Source organism: Canis aureus, chromosome 19, assembly GCF_053574225.1.
Source record: "Canis aureus isolate CA01 chromosome 19, VMU_Caureus_v.1.0, whole genome shotgun sequence".
NCBI lineage: Eukaryota > Metazoa > Chordata > Mammalia > Carnivora > Canidae > Canis > Canis aureus.
This window is the reverse complement of record NC_135629.1, coordinates 57,898,194-57,920,775: the sequence shown is the minus strand read 5'-3', so window position 1 is coordinate 57,920,775 and position 22,582 is coordinate 57,898,194. Positions and strand designations below refer to the sequence as shown.

Below are 22,582 nucleotides of genomic sequence, written 5' to 3'. Positions count from 1 at the left end.
GCGGCGGCGGCGGCTCGGGGCCCGCACGGCTCGGGACGGCGGCCGCGGCGCAGCGGGCTCATTCAATCCGCGCCGCCGACCAAGATGGCGCTCGCCGCCCGCCGCCGCGGAGCAGCCTGGGACTTGTAGTCTGTCGCGGCTGCGCGGGGCGGCCCGGGAGCTGTAGTTCCCTGCGCGGGCGAGACCCCCTCCCGCGCTGTGCTTTGCTGTTTGTTCCTCCAACTGCTGGCGTCCGGGGCCGAGTCTCCGGCCTGAAACCCCCAGCTCGACCGCAAATGACACCGGGTTTCTTTCCAATAACCACTGTCCCCGCTTGGATCTCCTACCCCCCTCTCTGGAGTCCTATTACAATTAGAGGTGAAGGAAACTCAAAAACAAGCTCAGTGATGTCGTTTACATGTAAAATAAAATAATAAAATAAAATAATTAAATTAAAAATGGTAAAGGTTTAATTTATTTATGACAGACAGAGAGGCAGAGGGAGAAGCAGGCTCCATGCAGGGAGCCCAATGTGGGACTCGATCCTGGGACTTCAGGATCACACCCTGGGCCAAAGGCAGGCGCTAAACCGCTGAGCCACCCAGGGATCCCCTTAAACTAAATTAAAAAAAAAAAAAAAAAAAAAAAGATAAAATGTAAAATGTAAAATAAAAAACTGAGCTCACAGCAGCACCTGACTGGCTCAGTCAGAAGAGCATAGGACTCTAGATTATCAGTTTGAGCATAGGACTCTAGATTATCAGTTTGAGCCCCCCCATTGATTGTAGAGATTACTAAAATAAAATAAAATAAAATAAAATAAAATAAAATAAAATAAAACAATAAACTTAAAAAAAAATAACCGAGCTCACAGATACAGAGAACAGGTGGTTGGCGGTTGCCAGTGGAGGGGTGGGAGGCAGGCAAAATAGGTGAGGGGTCAAAAGGTACCAACTTCCAGTCATACAATAAATAAATCAAGGGGAGGTAATTAATAACACTGTATCCGCATATTTGAAACTTGCAGAGAGAGTAGACCTTAGACGTTCTCTTCACAAGAAAAAAAATTATGTGTGCTGATGGACGCTAACTGCACTGACTGTGATCATTTCAACAATGTACACAAATATCAGATCATTAGGTTGTACACCTGAAACTACTACAATGTTATAATATATCTATTATACCTCAGTTTAGGGACCTCAGGGTGGCTCAGCGGCTGAGTGTCTGCTTTCAGCCCAGGTCATGACCCCGGGGTCCCAGGATCGAGTCCCGCATTGCGGTCCCTGCATGGAGGCTGTTTTTCCCTCTTCCTGTGTCTCTGCCTCTCCCCCCACCCCCTCTGAATAAATAAATAAAAATCTTAAAGATAAAACAAATAAATAAATAAATACTTCAATTTAAAAGAACAAAAACACCTCAGGGAAAGAAGCCAGGCACAAAAGGCCACATATCGTCTATATGATTCCACTCATATAAAATGTCCAGAAGAGGCACATCCACAGAGCAGGGTGTCAGCGCCCGGCCATCCCGGCCGGAGTTTCCTGTGCTGGGCCAGGGTGCAGGGGAGCATCTCCAGGTGCATGCCAGCAGCACCATGCCCCCCTCCAGTCTGATCAATCAAAATATCTAGACATTTCCACCTGTTGCCTGGAGGCAAAATTGCCCCCAGTTGAGAACCACTCCCTTCCTCTCACCTGGGACTCGCCAGAAGAACCATCCTTCCCACACATCCCACGTCGGGGATTTGCCTTAAACAGCCTGCTCAGGGACTCCAGCAAAAGGCACCTGGAGAACTGATTGCCCTTCCAGCCTTCTGGGGAGGCCAGAAGGTGTCCCCGCCACGCATCCTCACCTGTCAGGAACACCTGATGCTCACTCAACTCCCCTCTCTCCGGGGCGGGGGGCGAGGGGCACCACCTGAGAACCAGGGCAGGAACGAGTTCCCAGCTCACTGTCACTATGCCGTCTTCCCCAAAGCTCCCTTGTGCTTTGATTTTTAAAAATATTTTATTTAGGGATCCCTGGGTGGCGCAGCGGTTTGGCGCCTGCCTTCGGCCCAGGGCGCGATCCTGGAGACCCGGGATCGAGTCCCACGTCGGGCCCCCGGTGCATGGAGCCTGCTTCTCCCTCTGTCTGTGTCTCTGCCCCTCTCTCTCTCTCTGTGGCTATCATAAATAAATAAAAATTAAAAAAAAATATTTTATTTATTTATTCATGAGAGACACAGAGAGAGGCAGAGACACAGGCAGAGGGAGAAGCAGGGTCCCTGCGGGGAGCCCGACGCGGGACTCGATCCCGGGCCCCGGGGGTCACGGCCTGAGCTGTCGGCTGCCCCTCATCACTGGGAATAGCCGGCGCCGCAGACGGTCGGGAGGATGCGCGGGCGCTCAAAGCGGAGCAGGGGTCCCTGACGCCCCTGGGGCGAGGGGGGGAGGGACTGACATCGGCGGGCGCCGGGGGTCTCCTGCCCCAGAGCGAGCTGCAGCGCCCTCCTGGTCAGAGCTCCCGCTGACCGGCGCCCAGAGCCCCCCGGGACCTGGTCCCCACTCGGGGCCCTGCGGGGTCCCACCCGCGCGACCCTGCGCTAGCGCGCCCATCCTGTCCCGGCACGGACGCCAGCCCTCCTCCCTCCTCCGCCTTCCCGTCGGTGACCCTATTGTGGCCCCAATGCCCCGCCCCGATCTCCGGGCGCCGGGGGCTCCCCCCACCCCACGCGGGCCCCCCGGGGGGGCTGGACTGCAAGTCCCAGAGAGCCCTGCGCTTCCCGTGGGTGGGTCCGGGGCTCCCCCTCCCCGGGCGGTTTGGGAGGCGTCGGCCACTTTCAAATTTTGGCGCTGGGCGGGCGGGCGGGGCGGCGACCGCGGCTCCCAGCCCCCTCCTCCCCCGCGAGCTCGGGCTCCCCCTGCGCAGGCCGCCCCCGCCCGGAGCGCAGCGGGATTCGAACCCAGGACGCGCGGGCCCGGGGCGCAAGAGGGTTACAGGCTGTGTCGGGGCGGGGGCGGCGCCGGGCGAGCAGCTCCTCCAGGCGCTGCCCCACACCCCCCCCCCCCCCGGCCCTCCACGCCCCTCGCCCCGCGCGGGCTTTGGCGCCAGATCTTTCAAACTCTCACTGCAACGGCTGCCCCTGGCTCGGGGCCCGGCCCGAGGACCCGGATTCCGGAGCCTGGATCTGTGCGGCCTGGATTCCGGAGCCCGGCGCGCGGGGAGGGCTCACTCCGGAGCCGGGCCAGGCCTGGGGGCTAACCCGGCATCTAGGGGCAGAACTCGGCCGCCCTCCCAAGTGCTGGAGCCTATAATCCCAGATGGAATCTGGGTTGGTGGGGGGGGATGCTGAGGCTGGCGGGCGGCTGTGGCCTACGGGGTGGAAGGCTCTAGAGGCATAGACCAGTATTGATGGAGTCCCCTGTGCCAGGCCTCGGAGCCGCATCAGTGTGACCCAAACAGAGATCCTTGCTGGGGGGGTGGCGGGGTGGAGAGGACACAGATACACTTCACAAGCCAACCACGTGGCTGGTGGAAGAGGGAATGTGGGCAAACAAGGTCAAGGGGCTCGGGAGCCCCTGCGTAGGGGGATGCACTTTTTTTTTTTTTTTTTTTTAAGATTTTATTCATTCCTGAGAGACACGGAGAGAGAGGCAGAGATACAGGCAGAGGGAGAAGCAGGCTCCCTGTGGGGAGCCTGATGTGAGATTCGACCCCAGGACCCCGGGGTCACACCCTGGGTGGAAGGCAGATGCTCACCCACTGAGCCACTCAGATGCCCCTGAAAAGGTTATTTTAAAACTGAGCTTTGAAAAAATAGATAAATAAATAAAAATTAAAAAAATAAATAAAACTGAGCTTTGGGGGCACTTGGTGGCTCAGCAGTTGAGCATCTGCCTTCCGCCCAGGGCGTGATCCTGGGGTTCTGAGATCGAGTCCCACATCAGGCCCCCTGCATGCAGCCTGCTTCTCTCTCTATGTCCCTGCCTCTCTCTGTGTGTCTCTCATAAATAAATAAATAAACTAAATCTTTAAATAAAATAAAACTGAGCTTTGGGGGCCCCTGCGAGGGCTCAGCAGTTGATCCCGGGATCCCAGGATCGAGTCCCACATCGAACTCCCTTGCAGAGTACCTGCTTCTCCCTCTGCCTGTGTCTCTGCCTCTCTCTGTCTCTCTCAGGACTAAGTAAATAAAATATTTTTTAAAATAAAACAAAACAAAATAAATAAAACCGAGCTTCATGGAAACATTAGTGCAACCATTTTGATTTTTATCCAACTTTATGCTTTCAAGCAGTTTCGGGGACAGATGTGAAACAAGTACGTGATCTAATGTTAGTGTGCTAGTTATCTGTCACTATGTAACAGAGACCCAAACGCAGTGGCTTAAAGCAACTCACCTTTCTTATCTCCGTGGCTCAGGAATCTGGGTGCGCAGTAGCTGGGTCATCTGGCCAGGGCTTCATGAAAACTCACTTCAAGCTCACTTGCACAGAAGGATCCAGCCCCTGCAGGCTATAGGCCTTAGAGTGTGAGGCGGGCCGTTGTCCAGGGGCTGTCTCAGTTCCTTATCACATAACAGAGGTTCTCATTCGGGTTTTGAAACCCTCTGTATTTGTTGTAATAGGAAAAACAAAAACAACCCAAATATCTATCGAACAGTGGACCCAAACCTCCATGGACATTACACGGTGGAAAATGATGCTGCGGTGAAGATGAATGCCCCAGGGACACGCATCCCCAGAATGACCTCCCAGGTGTAAGATTGTGCAAAGAAAGCAAAGCCCACAAGACTACCAGCAATATCCTACCATTTTTATAAAATTCAAAACCTGGCTAACCTAGCTGATGTGATGCAATTGAAAGGAAAAGTGGAAACATGGTTACTCAGAAGTCAACACGGTGGTGTTGTCTGGTGAGGAAGGGGGTGACAGGTGGGGATGGGTACATAGTGGTGGGGGCTTCAACACAGGGTCACATCCTGTTCTTTTTTTTTTTTTTTTTATGATAGTCACACAGAGAGAGAGAGAGAGAGAGAGAGGCAGAGACACAGGCAGAGGGAGAAGCAGGCTCCATGCACCGGGAGCCCGACGTGGGATTCGATCCCGGGTCTCCAGGATCGCGCCCTGGGCCAAAGGCAGGCTCCAAACCGCTGCGCCACCCAGGGATCCCCCACATCCTGTTCTGAAGGCTGGTCGTTGTGAAGTCTCTACTCTATAAGCTGGACATGTAAGTGACAGATGCTTTTTCTGTGTTTGATAAATTTCATATATCAAAAATGAAAAAAAAAAAACACACCAACTTTCCTTGGGCTGCTTTGTAGAACAACGTGGTCCCGGGGCGCCTGGGTGGCTCCGTTGGTGAAGCATCTGCCCTCGGCTCAGGTCGTGATCTCGGAGTCCTGGGATCGAGCCCCACATGGGGCTCAGCAGAGAGTCTGCTTCTCCCTCTGCCCCTTCCCCTGCTCACGCTGGCGCTCTGTCTCTGAAATAAATAAATAAAATCTTAAAAAACAAAACAAAACAGGCTCAGCAGTTTAGTGCCGCCTGCAGCCAGGGGCCTGATCTTGGAGACCCGGGATCGAGTCCCACATCAGGCTCCCTGCGTGGAGCCTGCTTCTCCCTCTGCCTGTGTCTCTGCCCCACCCCAACCCCCTCTAATAAATAAATAAAATATAAAAAAAAACCAACGTGGGCCCAATATAAATAGAATACCCTACCGCCAAAGAGCAATGGTAATCCTGTGACCTCATAGACCTGTTAACTATGCTCCCTGGTAATCATGTTGCAATATGTAAATGTGTGAAATCAATATACATTGTACACCTTACAGTTGCACAAGGTCATATGTCAACTACGTCTCAATTTAAAAAAAAAAAAGAGTATCCTAGGGGTGCCCCTGGGTGGCCCACTCTATGAAGCATCTGCCTTCAGCTCAGGTCATGATTTCAGGGTCCTGGGATGGAGCCCTGTGTTGGGCCCCCTGCTCAGTGGGGAGTCTGCTTCTTTGTCTCCCTCCCTCCCTGCTCATGCTCTCTCTTGCTCTCTCTCCCTTTTACTCTCGGTCTCAAATAAATAAAATCTTTAAATTTTTTTAAAATTAAAAACAATTTTTTAAATGAAATCTTATTTAAAATGTGGTTTCAGGGGACGCCTGGGGGACTCAGTGGGAGCATCTGCCTTCGGCTCAGGGCATGATCCCGGGGTCCTGGGATCGAGTCCCGCATCGGGCTCCCTGCATAGAACCTGCTTCTCCCTCTGCCTGTGTCTCTGCCTCTCTCCGTGTCTTTCATGAATAAATAAGTAAAATCTTTAAAAAAAATTTTGGTTTCAAGATGGCTGGCTGGCTCAGTTGGAAGAACATGTGACTCACGATCTCAGGGTCATGAGTTTGAGTCCCATTTGAGTGCAGAGAGGACTTAAAAAAAAAACTTTAGGGATCCCCGAGTGGCTCAGTGGTTTCGCGCCTGCCTTAGGCCCAGGGTGTGATCCTGGAGTCCCGGGATTGAGTCCCGCATTGGGCTCCTGGCATGGAGCCTGCTTCTCCCTCCTCCTGTGTCTCTGCCTCTCTCTATGTCTATCATGAATAAATAAATAGGGATCCCTGGGTGGCGCAGCGGTTTGGAGCCTGCCTTTGGCCCAGGGCGCGATCCTGGAGACCCGGGATCGAGTCCCACATCGGGCTCCCGGTGCATGGAGCCTGCTTCTCCCTCTGCCTGTGTCTCTGCGCCTCTCTCTCTCTCTATGACTATCATAAATAAATAAAAATTAAAAAAAAAAAATCTTTAAAAAAAAAAACTTTAAATCATTCATTAATTATTTATTTATGAGAGAGAGCGGGAGAGAGATCGAGCAGGATGAGAAGCAGAGGGAGAGGGAGAAGCAGGCACCCCACTGAGGGGAGCCCAATGTGGGCCTCAATCCCAAGACCCTGGGATCATGACCTCAGCCAAGGGCAGACGCTTAACTGACCAGGCGCCCTCCCCCTCCAAAACTAAAACTTAAAAAAAAAAAAAAAAAGTGGTTTCTTAGGCACACCAGCCGCATTTTAAGGGCTCCGTGGCCACACATAGCTGCTAGCCACCGACCAGCACAGGTGAAGAGGGTGCTGGGAGAGTCACCCGGGGAGGGACTGTCGAGCCCAGGGCTGCGGTGGGTGCTGCGCTCAGACACCCTGTCCCCCGCCTGGACCTCTCCCTACATCCTTGTCCAGGCCTCACTGCAATACCCAGACTCACAACCCCCTGTCTCCCACCCTCTGGAGCCTCCTCCCAAGGCGCGCTGCGACCCCTTGTGCACAGTCCCGGCCTCAGGTAGCAAGGGGCAGCTGGGGTTTTTTGGGGGTGGGGGTGGGGGTGGCGTGGATCTGCGAGCTGGGAAGCCCCCTGCGTGCAGGTGAGGACCCTTCTATAGAGCAAAGCCCAGGGGGAGAGAACCAGAGGCAGGCGGCGTGGGCTCCGGCCGCCTTCCCCACACCCCACCGGGAGGAGAATGTCAGCTTCAGGCTTCCTGGGAGCTTCCGAGGCGTGGGTCCGGGTCTGTCTCGGGGTAACAGCTACAGACTGGCTTACGTCTCACAGTTCCGGGAGTCGGGAGTGGGGCTCAGAGGGGAGGTCCTCTGTCCCAGGCGGGTCGATGGGGTCCCTGGGTGGCGTCCAGCTCACGGGCGGGCCAGGCTGGGGCCTGAGCCACCCCCTCTCCCGGTCCGTGGGGTCCCACGTCCCCACGGCTGCAGCGCAGCGGGACGTCTTACGTGGGATCTGGTCCTGCGGTGGGCAGGGGGTCCCCACGAGTGGCGAGTCCCGGACGCAGCCCAGATGTGGAGAGGGAGGCGGCAATCAGATCCACCAAGGGGAGGGTGTCCCAGGACTGCAGCTGGGATTCCCCAACAACTTTATTGAGATACAAGTCACAAAGTCACATAGCATACAATTCTCGCCCAAAAGTGCACAGTTCAGTGATTTTTAAAAAAATATTCAGGGATCCCTGGGTGGCGCAGCGGTTTAGCGCCTGCCTTTGGCCCAGGGCGCGATCCTGGAGCCCCGGGATCGAATCCCACATCGGGCTCCCGGTGCATGGAGCCTGCTTCTCCCTCTGCCTGTGTCTCTGCCTCTCTCTCTCTCTGTAACTATCATAAATAAATAAAAATTTAAAAAAATATATTATTAAAAAAATATTCACAGCACTCGGCATCCACCACCATCCACATTAGAACATTCCATCTCCCCAAAAAGAAGCCCCATCCCTTCCCGTCCCCAGCGCCCAGCCCCCCTCCGTGGACGAGCAGTCCTGCCACCCCGTGGGGCCTCCTGTGTGTGGCTCCCTCCCCGAGCACCGTGGCTGGGGGTCCGCCGGAGTTCGGGGGGCCTCGCCCCTGCTGCAGGTGACGGAATTCCAGCAGGTGGAGAGCTTCGGCCGTCTCAGCCGCCATCAGTCCATGGACATTTGGGTTGATTCCACATTTTGGAAATTAGAAACACTGCTGCTGTTAATATTGGGGCGCGCGTTTTGTGGGGACAGGGCGTCGGGCTCCCTCGGGTGGAGCTCCCAGGCGAGAGGCACCGGGCGCACCTGGGGAGCAGCCGCCAGCCTCCGAGGGCTCCCCGCCGCGCACGTCCTCCCTGCGTGGGTTAGGATCCATCCTGGGCTGTGAGGCTGCCCCGGCCCGATGCTCCCTGTGTCTGTGGCCGGAGTGGGTGGCTGGACGGGAGCCCAGAGTGCACTGGGCGGCAGCAGCTGGTTCTCACTGGAGGGTTTCCGAACGTGGGTTCTGCGACCCCTGTGCCCCGAATTCTTGCCCTGGTCCCACTAGTGTGAGAGGCAGGCTGGCTGGCGGTGACCCCGAGGCTGGAGAGAACGGGTGGGTCTGAGAGCCTGTTTGGGAGCCAGAGCCGAGGAGTTAGGTGCTGCGGGGCAGGGAGGTTCAGGGGGAGCCCCACCCTGGCCCCTGGAGCACCCCTCTGGCACCTCCGACCTCCGCTCCTGCTGGCCGGCCTGTCTGCACGTGTGGCCCTCCTCCTGCCTGGGAGCTCCGAATCTTCACTGTCTGTTGGCCTGACCAGGGTCCCCCTTCCCAAAAGTCCCGTCCCTTGGAACCTGTGAGGGGGACCCTGTGGGGTCTTTGCAGATATAACTAGTTAAGTTCTGATGAGGCCACTGGGATTGAGGCGGACTACGTCCTTGTGAAGACACAGACCCCCAGGGAGACGCAGAGATGGGAGCCGGGCGCCCGTGAGCCAAGGAGCGCCAGCCCCGCCAGGGCCCGGACACGTCCCCAGGGAACCAGCCCTGCCACGACCTTGACCTTGGACCTCTGCCCTCCAGAACCCGGAGAGATAGATCCCTGCCGTGCTAAGCTGCCTGGCGTGCGCTATTTGGACTCGGCTACACCGCCTACGGTGGTCAGTCCAACACTCCCCCGCGTCCCGTGGCTCTGGGCCCCGGCCTGTCCCGGGGTCTGGGGTGAGGGTGGTCTGCGGTCTCCCCGGAACTGCATCCTCCAGCCAGCGGTCGGCTCAGCCCCCGAGGGGTAGGAACTCCCCCGCGAATGATAAAGCTTGATGCCGGTCAGCTCACTGGCGGCCACCCCACCGGCCCCTTCTTTGGTTAGGGGACTCCTTCAGGCGTGCGACCAGTGCCTCTTTTTTTTTTTTTTTTTTAACATTTTATTTATTTACTCATGAGATACACACACAGAGGCAGAGACGCAGGCAGAGGGAGAAGCGGGCTCCCTGTGGGGAGCCCGACGTGGGACTCGATCCCGGGACCAGGGGATCACGCCCTGGGCCCAAGGCAGACGCTCAACCGCTGAGTCCCCCAGGGGGCCCATGACCAACGCCTCTTTATTGAGCACCTACTGTGTGCTGGAACTACCTCGGTGAGCAAAACACACGAACCCCTGCCCTGGTGGAGCCCATATTCTAGCAAAGGGCACGGTAATGGAGGTATATAGCATGTGTGCCGGTGTTAAATGCTAAGAAGAAAAAAAGAGGGGGGTATGAAATGTGCCGGTGGGGTGTGTGTGAAGCATCTCGGTCGGTGGCCAGGGAAGCCCCGTGGAGAGGGGGACAGAGGCCGGGTGACCCAGGGCAGGAGGGGTGTTCCAGGGAGAGGAAAGGCAAAGGCCTGGGCAGCAGGAAGGGCTTGGGGGGGGGGGGGCCGGGGGGAGTATTTCATTTGGGGAGGGTGAGCAGAGGAGGGACCCTGGAGGGCAGGGGTGTCCGGGGAGTGGCTCCTAGCAGATTGCCAGGTCACCCCCGCAGGGGAGGGGTGCAGAGAAGCGCTTTCCGTGCTTCCTGTGTGTGCACCAACCGCTGTCTAGGTCACCCTTTCTTGCAGCCTTTTCACTAGTGTGATTTTTCCATGAAAAGAAGGAGTTTGAGAGATTAAGTCCCCAGCTCCAGGACCCTCAGCTTAGGAGGGCTGCAGGTGGGGTGCGCGCCGGGTGAGTGTGACTTCGGAGCAGAAGCCCTTCAACCTGCTGCTCCCAGCCCCCGCCCCTCCCCAGCAGTTCCCAGCCTGCCTGGCCTTCTCGCCTCCTGGCCTTTGCTCTTGTCACCTCCTCCCAGCCCGTCCAGTCTTACCAACATCTCAAACTTCAGGTGATGACTCACGTCCAGTCCACCCGGAAGCCTCTCCTTAGGGACAGGAATCAGGTCTTGCTCATCTCTGAGAAAAAAACAACAACAACCCACATGATATCAGTCATGACATCAGCACTTTTCCTGCTTCAAACCTGCCAATGGTTTTCTGGCACATCCAGAGTCATACCCAGACACCCCGGTCACTGTCCCCGAGGCCCCCATGTCTGGTCTCATCTCCCCCGTTCTGCCCGTCACTAACTCTGCTGCAGCTCCCTGGGGCTCCCTGGGCCGGGTGTGGCCTCACCGCAGGGCCTTTACACATGCTGCGCTGGAAGCACTCTCGCTTCATGCTTCCCAAGCTTGGCTTCTTTGTGTCACTCAGGTCTCAGCCCCAGTGTCACCCCCCCTACCCACCCCACCAGAAGCAGTCGTGTTACTGCCCACCCCCAGCGCCGTATCGGCTCCCTTCGGGCCTCCAATCAGTGCCGCAGAGATAGAAAGCACCCCGAGTCCGAGTCCGAGGCAGTTGCTCCCCACAGGGCCCTCTTCTAAGTGGACCAGAATGAACTCGGTGGGTGGGTGCTCAGAACACTCGTGGCTCACGCTGTGGTTTCCGTGAGCAGAGAGCGGAACGGGGTGCCCAAGCTCACGCAGCGGGACAGGGACAGAGCCGGGATCCAGAGCCCAGCAGTCAGAGGTGCCCTTGGTCCTCCCATCCCCTCCCTGTGCTGTTTGGGGGGGCCCTGTCCGCATCCACACTCCGCCCCGCCCCTCACGCCCTCTCCGGCTTGGCTCCGGTGCCACAACCAGACGCGGTGGCCTGGGGTGCTTCAGCCCCGGTCCCTGACTTGTCACCGTCCTGGAAGTTGGAAGTTGGGGGTTGGGTGGCAGCAGGGTGGGCTCTGGGGAGGCCTCTCACTCCTCACCGGTCCTCACGTGGTGGAGAAGAAAGTGCTGGTGTCCCTTCCTCTCCTTATAAGGGCACTAATCCACCCTGGGGCTCCACCCTCATGACCTCACCCAGCCCCAGTCCCTCCCAGACGCCCCACCTCCAAGTGCCACCCCACGGAGGTCAGGGCCTGGGCTTACAGAACCCGAACTTGTGGTCCCTAACACCTCCTATCACCGTGGGGGGCTCCAGGCAGCACCCCCACCCTCCTTCCAGGCCAGGGGCTCCTCCCAGGACATTCCAGCCTCAATGCTGGCTGGGAGCCCGAACCCCCCCTCCTGGGCAGGTCCACCCCTCAACCTCCTTGGTTTCTTCCTTCATCCATGGGGAACAACCCAGGTTTGTGCAGGGGTGGGTGGAGGTAGGGTGCTGGGGTTTGCAGGCAGGATCCCAAGAAGCAGGGCCTGGACACGGGTGAAGCAGAAACTCAGTCAGGATGAGAAACCCTATTTTTGTTTTGTTTTGTTTGTTTTAAAGATTTTATTTATTTATTTTACAGAGAGAGAGAGAGAGAGAGAGAGGTGAGAGCGCGAGAGCGAGCGCACCAGCAGGGGGAGCAGCAGGCAGAGCCAGAGGGAGAGGCCGACTCCCCGCGGAGCCTGAGCCGGGAGCCCCACCTGGGGACTCGATCCCAGGACCTCGGGATCACGACCTGAGCCCAAGGCAGACGCTTCACCATCGGAGCCCCCCAGGCGCCCTGAGAAATCTTATTTTGATGTCATGTTTTTAACCAAGTCAACCAATGGAAAAACACAACAACAACAACAACCCACAGATACATTTTCAAAATTTTTAATGAGGGCAGATCAGTCATCCTGATTTTTCCTTTGGGCTGGGGCTCGCACAGGGCTTGCTGCGGCACCCTGATCCTGCCTCGATGGGACACCCTACGATTCCGTCCATCCTGGATTTGGGGGGGCATCTGTTTGAGTCAAACTGTCACATCAAAATATTTGTCTCACTCTGGGCCAGTGGTGATGGTTGCACAGGCTGGTCACTCTTCAAAGCCCTCTGAGCTGGACACCAGCTCAGCTAAAAGCGGGCTTGATGGTTTGTGAATTATATCTCAATTTAAAACATGAGAGAAAAAAAAAAAAGACTATTTTGGTGACTGAGTTCTTCGCTGCTCCCTTAAACCTTGCCTCCCCCCAACCCGAATGTCCATGCTGCCTGCACCCCAGCGCCGCCCTGCCAGCCAGAGCAAAGCAGAACCTCAAAGAACCCGTGTCCGGACCCTTCCCGGGAACCAGCCTCTTCCCGAAAGGCCAGGCCTCTGCCGGGCAGGCCCGTCCCGCCTCCACCAGGCCAGCACCTGCTCAGCCTCCCTCACTCCCCTTGCTCCGTCCGCTCCCCAGGTGGCTTCCTTGACCCCCGGGTGCCCCCCCACACCCCGTCCTCTCTGGGCTCCAAACATCCCGGTGTCACCCCTGGGGTCTTGGGCTACCTGGTGCATCTGGGAATATCTTCAGAGGACTCGGAGCTCTGTGCCCTTGAACTCATAACGCCGTCTGCGGGGGCCTCGATTCCTTCCCTGTAAACTTGCCATGACCCCGAAGTGCCACCTTGGGGAGGGGGGGCGGGGGGAGCCCCCAGAGAGGGCCGCCTCCAAAATGCTCAGCAGCCAATAAAAGTTTGGTCTCATTAGCACCTTCCCTGCAACGTTACTAAAAATGGGGCTCCGTTGATCAATTGTAGAGACAAAGGGTCTCATTCTTGAGGTGCAGGTGGATGTGCCCGTTTTCTTGCTGGGGATGTCAGCAGGGGGCGGGGGGCTGTGGGTCTACCCTCCCCTGTCAATGTGGTCAATGGTCTCACATGGGGGGACTGTGGGTCTCCCCCCCAGTAGATGGGGTCACCTGTCCCTGGGGCATATAGGGACATTCTCAAGGCCTGGGTCTAGGGTAAGGTGCACGGGGCATTCGCCTCAGGAATGAAATCCAGGGGAGGGCGCCAAAAACTCAATCATCAAGATACATATTTTAAAAATTCAAAATCAATGCAAAAGGATCCATGGTGAAGGAAAGGTGAAAATCATAAATAAAGAGAGGATCCGACCCTGTACCTGCACAGCTCCCCTGCTCCCTCGCCCCCACCCCGCCCTGCACCGCCCGGCCCTGGCCCTGTTGGACATTTTAAATCTTGATATTTTGTTCATCATAGGTGGGGTGTTTCATTTTGCATACATTTTCATTTTTACTGCTTTAGAATGTTGTTGATCTTGATGACGGTGTTTTGTGGCATTCCCTCGAAAGTTGTGCCTGAGGCAAGTGTCACACACTCCCTACCCCACCCCCCTGCCCTGCTTCCAGTTAGCTTCACTGACGAAAACAGGCAACCAAAACAGCCAAAAGGCACAAGCAACCCCATGTCCACCGATGGACGAATAGATAAGCAAAATGTGGTCCGTCCAGACGCTGGAATATTGTTCAGCCTTAAGGGGCGCCAGGGTGGCTCAGCTGGTGGAGCCCACCAGTGATTTCGGCTCAGGTCATGATCTCAGGGTCGTTGGATCAAGCCCCGAGTGGGGCTCACCCTTAGCGTAGAGTCTGCTTGTCCCTCTCCCTCTGCTCCTCCCCCTGCTCGTGCTTTCTTTCTCCAATAAATAAGTAAATAAACAAAATCTTAAAAAAAAAAAAAAAAAAAGGAAGGAAATCCTGGGGCACTTGGCTGGCTCAGTCTATATGGCCTGTGACTCCCCATCTTGGGGTCGTGAGATCAAGCCCCACCTTGGGCTAGAACTTGCATTTAAAAAAGAAAAAAAAAAAAAAAGGAAGGACATCCTGACACCTGCTACACGTGGAGGAGCCTTGAGGACATTGTGCTCAGTGACATAAGCCAGACACAGAAGGACAAACACTGTCTGATTCCATTTATAGGCGGTGTCTGGGATAGAGAAATCCAGAGACAGAAAGAATGGTGGGTTCCAGGGTCCGGGGTCCTGTTTAAGGGGCGCCGAGTTCGTGCGGGGGCTGATGGCTCCGGCCGGCGGTGCTGGCTTCACTGCACCCTGGATGCATTTCATGCCTCTGGATGGTGCATTTACAGATGGTCTAAGTGTCTTTCACCATCATTTAAAAGGCAGACACCCCCGGGCAGCACTTTGCCTCTTTGCTTTTCAAAAGACAGGACATCGATAAAGTCACATGTTGCACAAGATGTTGTGTCTATGAAATACAGCGACCGTCACCCCAGGCCCAGCCTCCTCACCCGCCGCCTCACCCCTCCCCGCACCACCCCCGTGCGTCCCTTCCGGCGCTTGGGGCGCAGGGACCTCGTGCGGCCACCAGGTGGCGCCGCCCCGCCTCTCGGCGCCCGGGAGGTTCGGCGCCAGCCCGGTGGGCGGCGCGGAGGCGGTGCGATGCGTCAGCCGGACCGCGGGGCCCGGGAGCCCCGGGAAGCAAGCCGCGGGGCTGAAGGCCAGACCCCAGGCTGGCGGGGGAGGGGACGCTGCTGTGAGTCACGCGGGAGCCCCCGATCGGCCGTGGGAGGCAGTCCCACGCTGCCTGCCCGCCAGGCTCGTGAACCGCCTTCCTGGGGGAGACGGCGAGGCCGGCGGCCGTCCCCCTGTCGCACACGTGTGGCTCCAACACGCCCTGCCCGGTGGCTTGCGGGAGTGCGTGTGCGAGGGAGGGGGGGGGGACTGCCCGTGCCTCAGTTTCCCCTTTTGTCTAATGCACATAAGCATGGACCCTGCTTCCTGGGTCCTGGAAAATTAAAAGACTCATGATGCCGTGAGCCTGGTGCACAGGACGCGCGCTCCGTCCTCATCAGCGTCCCCTCCGGAAGGAGGGATCAGAGTGGCCACGGCCCCTGCAAGCCGACCTGAAGGGGCGGCGCGGGCGAGAACAGGGCGCCCCGGCCTCCCCCGCGGCCAAGTCCCCGCACCCTCAGGTGCAGAGGGGCGCTCAGGGGTGCAGCGCCAGGCGCCGGCAGGGGGCGCGGGCCCGGCTGCCGCAGGGCCACCTGCGCCTCCCACGCGCGCTCCACCCTGAAACTCGCGGCGGGGGGGTGACGAGGGGGCGACCACTCTCGTCCCTCGAGTGCCTAGAGCTGTGCAGCCCTTGCTGCTGGGGACCTCGAGGCGGCCAGCCGGTGCCACGGGGTGACACTTCCTGCGTGTGCCCCTTATTTTATTCAATGCTTCCTGCAGCTCCGTGAGGCTGGGACGCGTTCTCAGGGGGCAGGTGGCCACACAGAGGCCACCTTCGCAGCTCCCAACCTGGGGGGGCCTCGAGGGGGCCTCCTGCGACCACCACCATCCATGGGACACTCTGTGTGCCCTTTATTTAACGCTCCCTCCAAGCCAGGGAGGCCCGGGCTGCAAGGCCATCAGACAGGCTGGGACCCAGAGCTCCAGACAAGTCACCCCGGGTCTGGGGTCTCCGCGGCCACCCCCCTGCCCGCCTGGGTGGGATCAGGCTGCGAACTGGGGCCCCCCGCCCCGTGCAGGCCTCGAGCACAACTTGGGAAAGGCGCGGGCCGGGGACTCTCCCGGGACCAGGAGGGGATTCCAGGCGCCCCCCCCTCCCTCCACCAACTCCGAAAGGCCGCGCCGGCCTTGCGCGCTGGAAATCCCGCGCGCGCCCCGAAACGCGGCTCAGCTGCCGGGAAATCAGGAGGAAAACTTCTGCTTTTTTTTTTTCTCTTTTCTGGCGCTCGCGCTCCCCCGACCCCGCGCCCTCCTCCCCGCTCCCCCCACGTGGGCCGCGGCGTCGGCCAACCGCGGCGCGCCTCTCTCTCGCCTTTGTGGGCTGGCCAATAGGAGGGGCGGACGCGCCGCCGAGGCCACGCCTCCAGCCCCGAGGCTATAAAAGGCAGCGCCGGCGGCCGCGGGCTCAGATCGCCGGAGCCGTGGACGCGATCCCTCCTCTGCGGCCGCGCGGATTATTCCTGCCGAGGACTTGGGCATTTTTCTCCGCCTTCTCTGGGGGAGGATTTCGCTGCCTCCCGAAGGTCTTGACCGAGCGCTCGGGCTCCGAGGGAAGGGTTTGGGCTTTCCGGCCTCGGATTTTGCATTTTCTCGCCTGGGGCTGCCGTGGGGCTGCTTTCCACTGTGGATTATAACTGCAACATGACGCTGGAAGAGCTCGTGGCGTGCGACAACGCGGCGCAGAAGTAAGTAGCCGGGCCACGCGGGGACCCGAGCGACCGGTGGCCGGCAGGGCGCTGACCCTCCCTCTCTCCTGCCCCCAGGATGCAGACCGTGAGCGCCGCGGTGGAGGAGCTGCTGGTGGCCGCGCAGCGCCAGGACCGCCTCACCGTGGGGGTGTACGAGTCAGCCAAGTTGATGAATGTGTGAGTCACACCACGTCCCCGGACTGGGCGCGGGTGGGGACCCCCTCCGCTCTGCACGCTCCCTGCTGCACCCCTCTCTCGCACAGGGCTCGGGTTTCCCCCAGCGTCCCCACCGTGCGCTCAGGGCATCTGTGCCTTCCATCGGAGGGGGGGAGAGGTTGCAGTATCCTGACGGCACCCTTTGCAAGCACCCACCACCCTGTTTGCTCCTGCCTGCCCCCCTCCCCCCCCCCCCCGCAAGTCCTGAAGCGTGCATCTTCTCCCCACCCCCCTCCAGCTGCATGCACATGCGATCCCTCACTGGGCTTCGGTTTCTCTTTGCCTTTCGAAACTCCCCCGTAACCCCGTGGCCTTTTCTGAGTCCCCAGCTGATCCCGTCTCCTTCCTCTGGCCCCCTTTAGGGACCCTGACAGCGTGGTCCTGTGCCTGCTGGCCATTGATGAGGAGGAGGAGGACGACATCGCCCTGCAGATCCACTTCACGCTCATCCAGTCCTTCTGCTGTGACAACGACATCGACATCGTCCGGGTGTCAGGCATGCAGCGCCTGGCCCAGCTGCTGGGAGAGCCGGCGGAGACCCAGGGCACCGCCGAGGCCCGAGACCTGCACTGCCTCCTGGTCACGGTGAGTCGCGGCGGCTGGCCCCACCCTGCCCAGGCACCTGGGCCCGTGTTTGTCAACAAAGTGGAGCTGGCCGGCCTCGCACCAGCTCAGCACTCAGCCACGATCGGCATGTCCCGTGGGCCGCCCGCCGGGGCCTCCTTCCCCCGGGGAGCTATTTTGAGCTGGCCTGTTTTCCCCAGAGGGGCCCTGGGAGACGGAGGCTTCCTGCCCACTCCTGGGGCTCCCACTGAACCCCCTCTTTTCACCCCGTCACAGAACCCTCACACAGACGCCTGGAAAAGCCACGGCCTGGTGGAGGTAGCCAGTTACTGCGAAGAGAGCCGAGGGAACAACCAGTGGGTTCCCTACATCTCCCTCCAGGAGCGCTGAGACCCTTCCCAGCATCAGAGCCTGTTGAGTTGCTACCAAAAAAAAAATAAAATAAATATTTGACCCCTCCCCCCCAGAACAACCCCCCAAAACAACCCAACCTGTGAGACCATGGGGGCAGAATCATTGGAGAAGAGGGGAGCGTGCAGCCGCCCCCAGGGCGGTGAGCCCGGAGCAGCGCCCGTGGCGGCCCCCGAGAGAGGAGAAGAGGGGGACCCGGGCCAGCAGGAGACGGGAACCTGGAGCTCAGGCTTTGCGACAGAGCAGCTGGAGTGGGGGAGCAGCGGCCTCCCCCACCGTGGAGGGCCTGGACTCCACACTCGGGTGGAGTGAGACCTACTGCGTCCCCCACCCTTCTTGTGACCGGCGCTGACATCTGCATGAGACTCGCTTGACCGAGGGTCTGCACCCTTGCCGGGACTATACTTTGGGACTTGGGAGCTGGGGCCGAGGTTGCTCTGTACCCATGAACTCCCAGTTTGCAAATGTAATAGACAATCTATTTTGTTACTTGCACTTGTTACTTGAACCACTGAGAGAGCTGGGAAGCTTATATAGATACATATATTTTTACTTCTATGATGACCTTGTAATAAATTTCTAAAGCTTCTGGGTTCTTGTGTATTTGCCACCTCTGAGAGGGGCCAGGACCTCTGCGCCCCTCCCCGCGCCCCAGCCTACACTGCCCACCGAGCCCCCTCCTGCAGGCTCACCAGGAAGTGTTACTTAAGTCCCTGTTAGCAGCTCCAGGCTCCTTTGCAAAAACAGTGCCTCTTCTCTCTGCAGCCGGCGCCAACCAAGCCCAACAAACCTTTGCCTCTTTTTTTTTTTTTTTTTTATCCTCCCTCCTGCCCCATAGCAATTAAAAGACCGGTTTATTACGAAACCTGGCCGCTGTGCCACAGCTGTTACTGGCTGTGCTGGAGTCAACCCCAAGCTCTGGGCATATAGAGACGCAGCCCTGGGGGGCTGGCTGCAGCCCCTGCCTGCCCCTCCCCCCACCCAAGGCCAGAGAGGTCAAGGGGGCATGGACCCCGGTGGGCTCAGGGCTGCGGGGCAGGGCTGGCCTTGCAGGAAGGGCTCCTCCAGGCAACCCCCCGGGAGCGGCCCTCCACCCACCCAGCCTTCTCCCTCCCCAGATAGGCTCCTTCACTGCACTGAAGAAAAAAAAAATTTTTTTTTTCTTTCCCCAAACTAAGATCAACAAGCAAAAAACACCCAAGGAAGTCGTGCTCCCAGCCCAGCCGGACTTGGCACGGGGCTGCCTCTTGCCTCTAAACCGAAACTGTGAGGCCGGCGGCCACCTCCCGGTTCTCCCGGCGCAGGCGGTGCCTCCCCCGCCGCGGGCTCCCCGCCCCAGCTCCCGCCGGCCCCGCTCTTCCCGCCCCGGCTGCGGGGTGGGCCGGCCGCGTGTCCCCAAGCACCGCGGGGAGGGGGACGGGGCGAGCCCCGCCGCAGGCCGCGACCTTTCCACGGAGCCCTACGTGGGCGCGGGAGGAAAACCCCGGCGGTGCCCCGGGAGTCACGGGGCTGGGGGGAGCCCCGCGGGGCGGTTGGGAGGGAGGGACAGGTGGAGGGGGAAGCCCCAGGGAGAGGGAGGGAGGGGTGGGAATTCATCCTGGGGTGGAGGGAAGGGGAGACCCGAGCTGGGGAGCTGGGGAGCTGGGGAGCCGCGGTCCCTGGGGCAGGGAGGAAACCCAGAGGTGGAGCCCTCCATGGGGACCCCGGGGTGAGTGGGGGGAGCAGCAGAAGAGGTGTGCAGAGGTTAGGGGGAGGGGAGATGCTAAGTGGAGCGGCCAGAGCCCTGGGGGTTGGGGGGGGGGAGATTGGAGGGGAGAGGGTTTGGGCTGGGGGGAGCCTGGGAGGAACCTAGAGGGGCTGGCAGCTCAGTAAGGACCCTCGTTGGGTGGGGGAGGGGCAGATAGGAAGCCCCAGTGGGGAGGGGGGATCCCTTCTGGGGTTGAGAGGTGAGGAGGGAGGAAGGGGACTCAGAGGGTGAGGGTGTGGGGGGAGGGGGAGGGGGATCCCTGAGAAAAAGCCAGTGGGGAGGGAACCCCCGCCTCAGTGGGAGGGGGCTTAATGGGGAAGAACTAGCGGGAAGAGGGTCCGCCCTCTGTGGTTGGCTCCTCTGGGGGAGGCTCACCTGCCTCCTGCTCCACCTATCTCCATCTTGATTCTGGCCATCCAGAAGGACCTGTGACCTGTGACCCTCTCAGGCCTAGGTCCCCTGTCCAGTAGGGCAAGACTCCAGGCTCCTGGGCCCCAAGGACTTACAAAGGCCTGGGTAGGCTCCCAGTTGTGTGACTCTCAGCTGGTACCCTAGCCCCTCGGTGCCTCAGTCTCACAGCCCAAAATTCAAAATAATAATGCTGTCTTCCTCACAGAACGTCGAGAAGGTTAAATGAAATACGTATTGTTTAGACGGGGGCTTCCCACATAGAAGGTTTAACAACGATTGGCCATTATCATTGCTGGCCCAGCACTATTATGATGCCCCGTGCATTTCCAGAATCATCTCCTTACTCTATCCTGTGACATCATGGCGAGCCTCCCATGCAAAATTTAAGAAAGCGGGTGCCCCAAAGTCAGCAAGTTGAAGACTATTTTCAAGCAATGTTTTTTTGTTGTTGTTTTTTTTTTTTCCAAGCAATGTTTTAAAAACTCGAATGGAAGGAAAGGACAGGACACTTTTGCTGGCGGACAGAATCGTAGATCACGGTAGGGTTGGTGTGGCTCATTTTTCCTTCTGTCTCAGGACCCAGCGCATCTCTTTCCCTCGCCCCGGTTTGACCCAAACTTGGGATATTTGGTTCCTTCACGTGGCAGGTGAAGAACACAGGCCAGGGAGGGGTGAGGCCTCCCAGCATGGAGACAGACCCACGGCCTGGAATTCAAACCCGCAGCTCTCTGGGCATGAGCCTGTGCAAACGCAGGGGCTCCGGCCTTAGGTTCCAGCAGTGGTTCTCCTGCTACTGTCCCCGTTGCTGTGGTGGTGGCGGTGGTGGCGCATTAACAGAAGCTTGAAGTTTCCCTGACTCACCGAGGAGACATGAGCGTTGGGTTGTGGTGCCGCCGTCTCACGAGGCTTATTCCATCTTCCCTGGACAGAAACACCCTGACGCCTTGACTGCAGTCCTGGGTGCTGCTGTCCGTTTTCCAGAAGCGAAGATGAGGCCCAGCGTGGAGGAGCCACAGACTGGCCAAGATCTTGAACTGTCACCGACGGGCTGGTCAGCCCCTGGGGACAAGGCAGGCTCAGGAGAAAGGGGATAGACAGCACCGGCCCCAGGACACTCCCCCGCACAGTTCTCTCCAGAGGGGGCCAGAGAGAAGCTGCCCGGTCACCTCTGCAGGTGGCTCCCCTAGGCTCCCGTCGCCAGGAGACAGGGCCCCGTCCGCAGCAGGAGGGTGCAGGTGGACATGCGTGGTGGGATGCAGGTTCGCTTCAGGGTACCCGAGCTCGCTTCTGCCCACACCTACGCCGCGGACCTGAGACACACATGCACGCACACAGGTGCACACCCAGGTCCCCAGACTTCACACACCCTGTCACCCAGACACTCCTGGGCAGAGGCCGGAGCTCCGGCTTCCCCTTCTCCTTCCCCTGGGGCCAGTCACTTAGCTTCTCGGAGCTCCCCCTCCGTGTTTGTCCCTTAGACACAGCCTCCCCTGAGCATCTGTCTGTGTGTGGACACACACCCGCCAAAATGGACGTGGACGCAGAATTACATGCATGTTGACAGGTATGTAAATACAGATGTGGTCTCTGCCCCCAGGCCCTCACAGCTTGTAGGATTCACCCATTTCCCGAACCCCCGATGCCCGGAGAAGGGGGCTGGCCTTGTGAGCGTGTCATGAAACACATAGCGTGTGCCTGGACTTGAGCACAAGCAGGGGTGTGGGAGGAAGAGGGCCAAACACGGCAGCCAGGCTGGGAGCAGTGATAGAAGCGCCGGCGTTGCCCGGGGCGGCTTCTGCTCCGCTATCTCGGTTTGGCCTCCAAACAACTGCACAAGGTACTGACTATCCTTATCTGCTTTTCACAGAAAGGGAGCGCACGGGCTCAGAGAAGTGCAGCAACTTGCCCAAGGTCACACAGTTGGACAGTGGCACAACCGGGGAGCAGGCCAAGGCCCGTGTGATTCGCAGTTAGGATTTTATATCTATTTATATGTTCATTTTTATGTAATTGAGATATAACGTACATACCATAAAATGTACCCCCTTTAGGGGGATCCCTGGGTGGCTCAATGGTTTAGCGTCTGCCTTCGGCCCAGGGCATGAAACCCTCGGGACCAAGTCCCACATCGGGCTCCCTCCATGGAGCCTGCTGCTCCCTCTGCCTGTGTCTCGCCTCTCTGTGTGTCTCTCATGAATAAATAAATAAAATCTTAAAAAAAAAATGTACCCCCTTTAAAGGGTTACTTAGTGGTTTTGAGCATGCTTCACAGATTCGTGCAATTATCACTGAGGTCTAGTTCCAGAACATTCCATCACCCCAGAAGAAGGCCCGTCCCTGTTGGCCATCACTCCCCATCCCCTTCCCCAGCTCCTGGCACCCATGAGTCCGTTTCCTGTCTCTGTGGCTTCGCTGTGTTCGGCACATTTCACAGAAATGGGATCACACACCAGATGGCTTCTCATCCTTACATGATGTTTGGAGGTTCACCCATGTAGCGCGTGTCACGATCAAACTTGGATGGCCTGCCCTGGGTCTGTGGTCCCATGTGTGCACGCTAGCAGCCCCCCGTATGGACCAGGACACGGGGGAGGGCACCCAGAGTGTCGCGCAGAGCTGA

The 22,582-nt window shown here is 58.5% G+C and overlaps 1 protein-coding gene and 2 long non-coding RNA genes across 3 annotated transcripts; 2 read left to right on the top strand and 1 right to left on the bottom strand.

Annotated features, from left to right (window-relative positions):
* Nucleotides 1–7,801: 7,801 nt before the first annotated feature.
* LOC144290920 (uncharacterized) lies at nt 7,802–11,492 on the bottom strand. The gene is made up of 3 exons (XR_013358400.1): nt 10,991–11,492; nt 10,547–10,631; nt 7,802–8,837 (listed from the first exon to the last, which is right to left on the bottom strand). It is a non-coding gene; the product is annotated as an uncharacterized LOC144290920 (long non-coding RNA).
* Nucleotides 11,493–16,323: 4,831 nt separating this feature from the next.
* On the top strand, nt 16,324–18,393 carry GADD45B (growth arrest and DNA damage inducible beta). The gene is made up of 4 exons (XM_077860601.1): nt 16,324–16,610; nt 16,689–16,790; nt 17,192–17,414; nt 17,670–18,393. Exons 1-4 carry the CDS (start codon nt 16,567–16,569, stop codon nt 17,781–17,783), a joined length of 483 nt encoding a protein of 160 aa, XP_077716727.1. The 5' UTR covers nt 16,324–16,566; the 3' UTR covers nt 17,784–18,393.
* A 1,444-nt stretch (nt 18,394–19,837) lies between these two features.
* LOC144290914 (uncharacterized) lies at nt 19,838–22,207 on the top strand. Its single transcript, XR_013358397.1, has 2 exons — nt 19,838–21,526; nt 21,830–22,207. It is a non-coding gene; the product is annotated as an uncharacterized LOC144290914 (long non-coding RNA).
* The last annotated feature ends 375 nt before the right edge of the window (nt 22,208–22,582 follow it).

Excerpts from the sequence above, each read along its gene's own strand:
- GADD45B (XM_077860601.1), top strand. The coding sequence starts at position 16,567 with ATGACGCTGGAAGAGCTCGTGGCGTGCGACAACGCGGCGCAGAA. Across the intron at positions 16,791-17,191 it reads TCAGCCAAGTTGATGAATGT|GGACCCTGACAGCGTGGTCC; the intron begins GTGAGTCACACC and ends GGCCCCCTTTAG. Across the intron at positions 17,415-17,669 it reads TGCACTGCCTCCTGGTCACG|AACCCTCACACAGACGCCTG; the intron begins GTGAGTCGCGGC and ends ACCCCGTCACAG.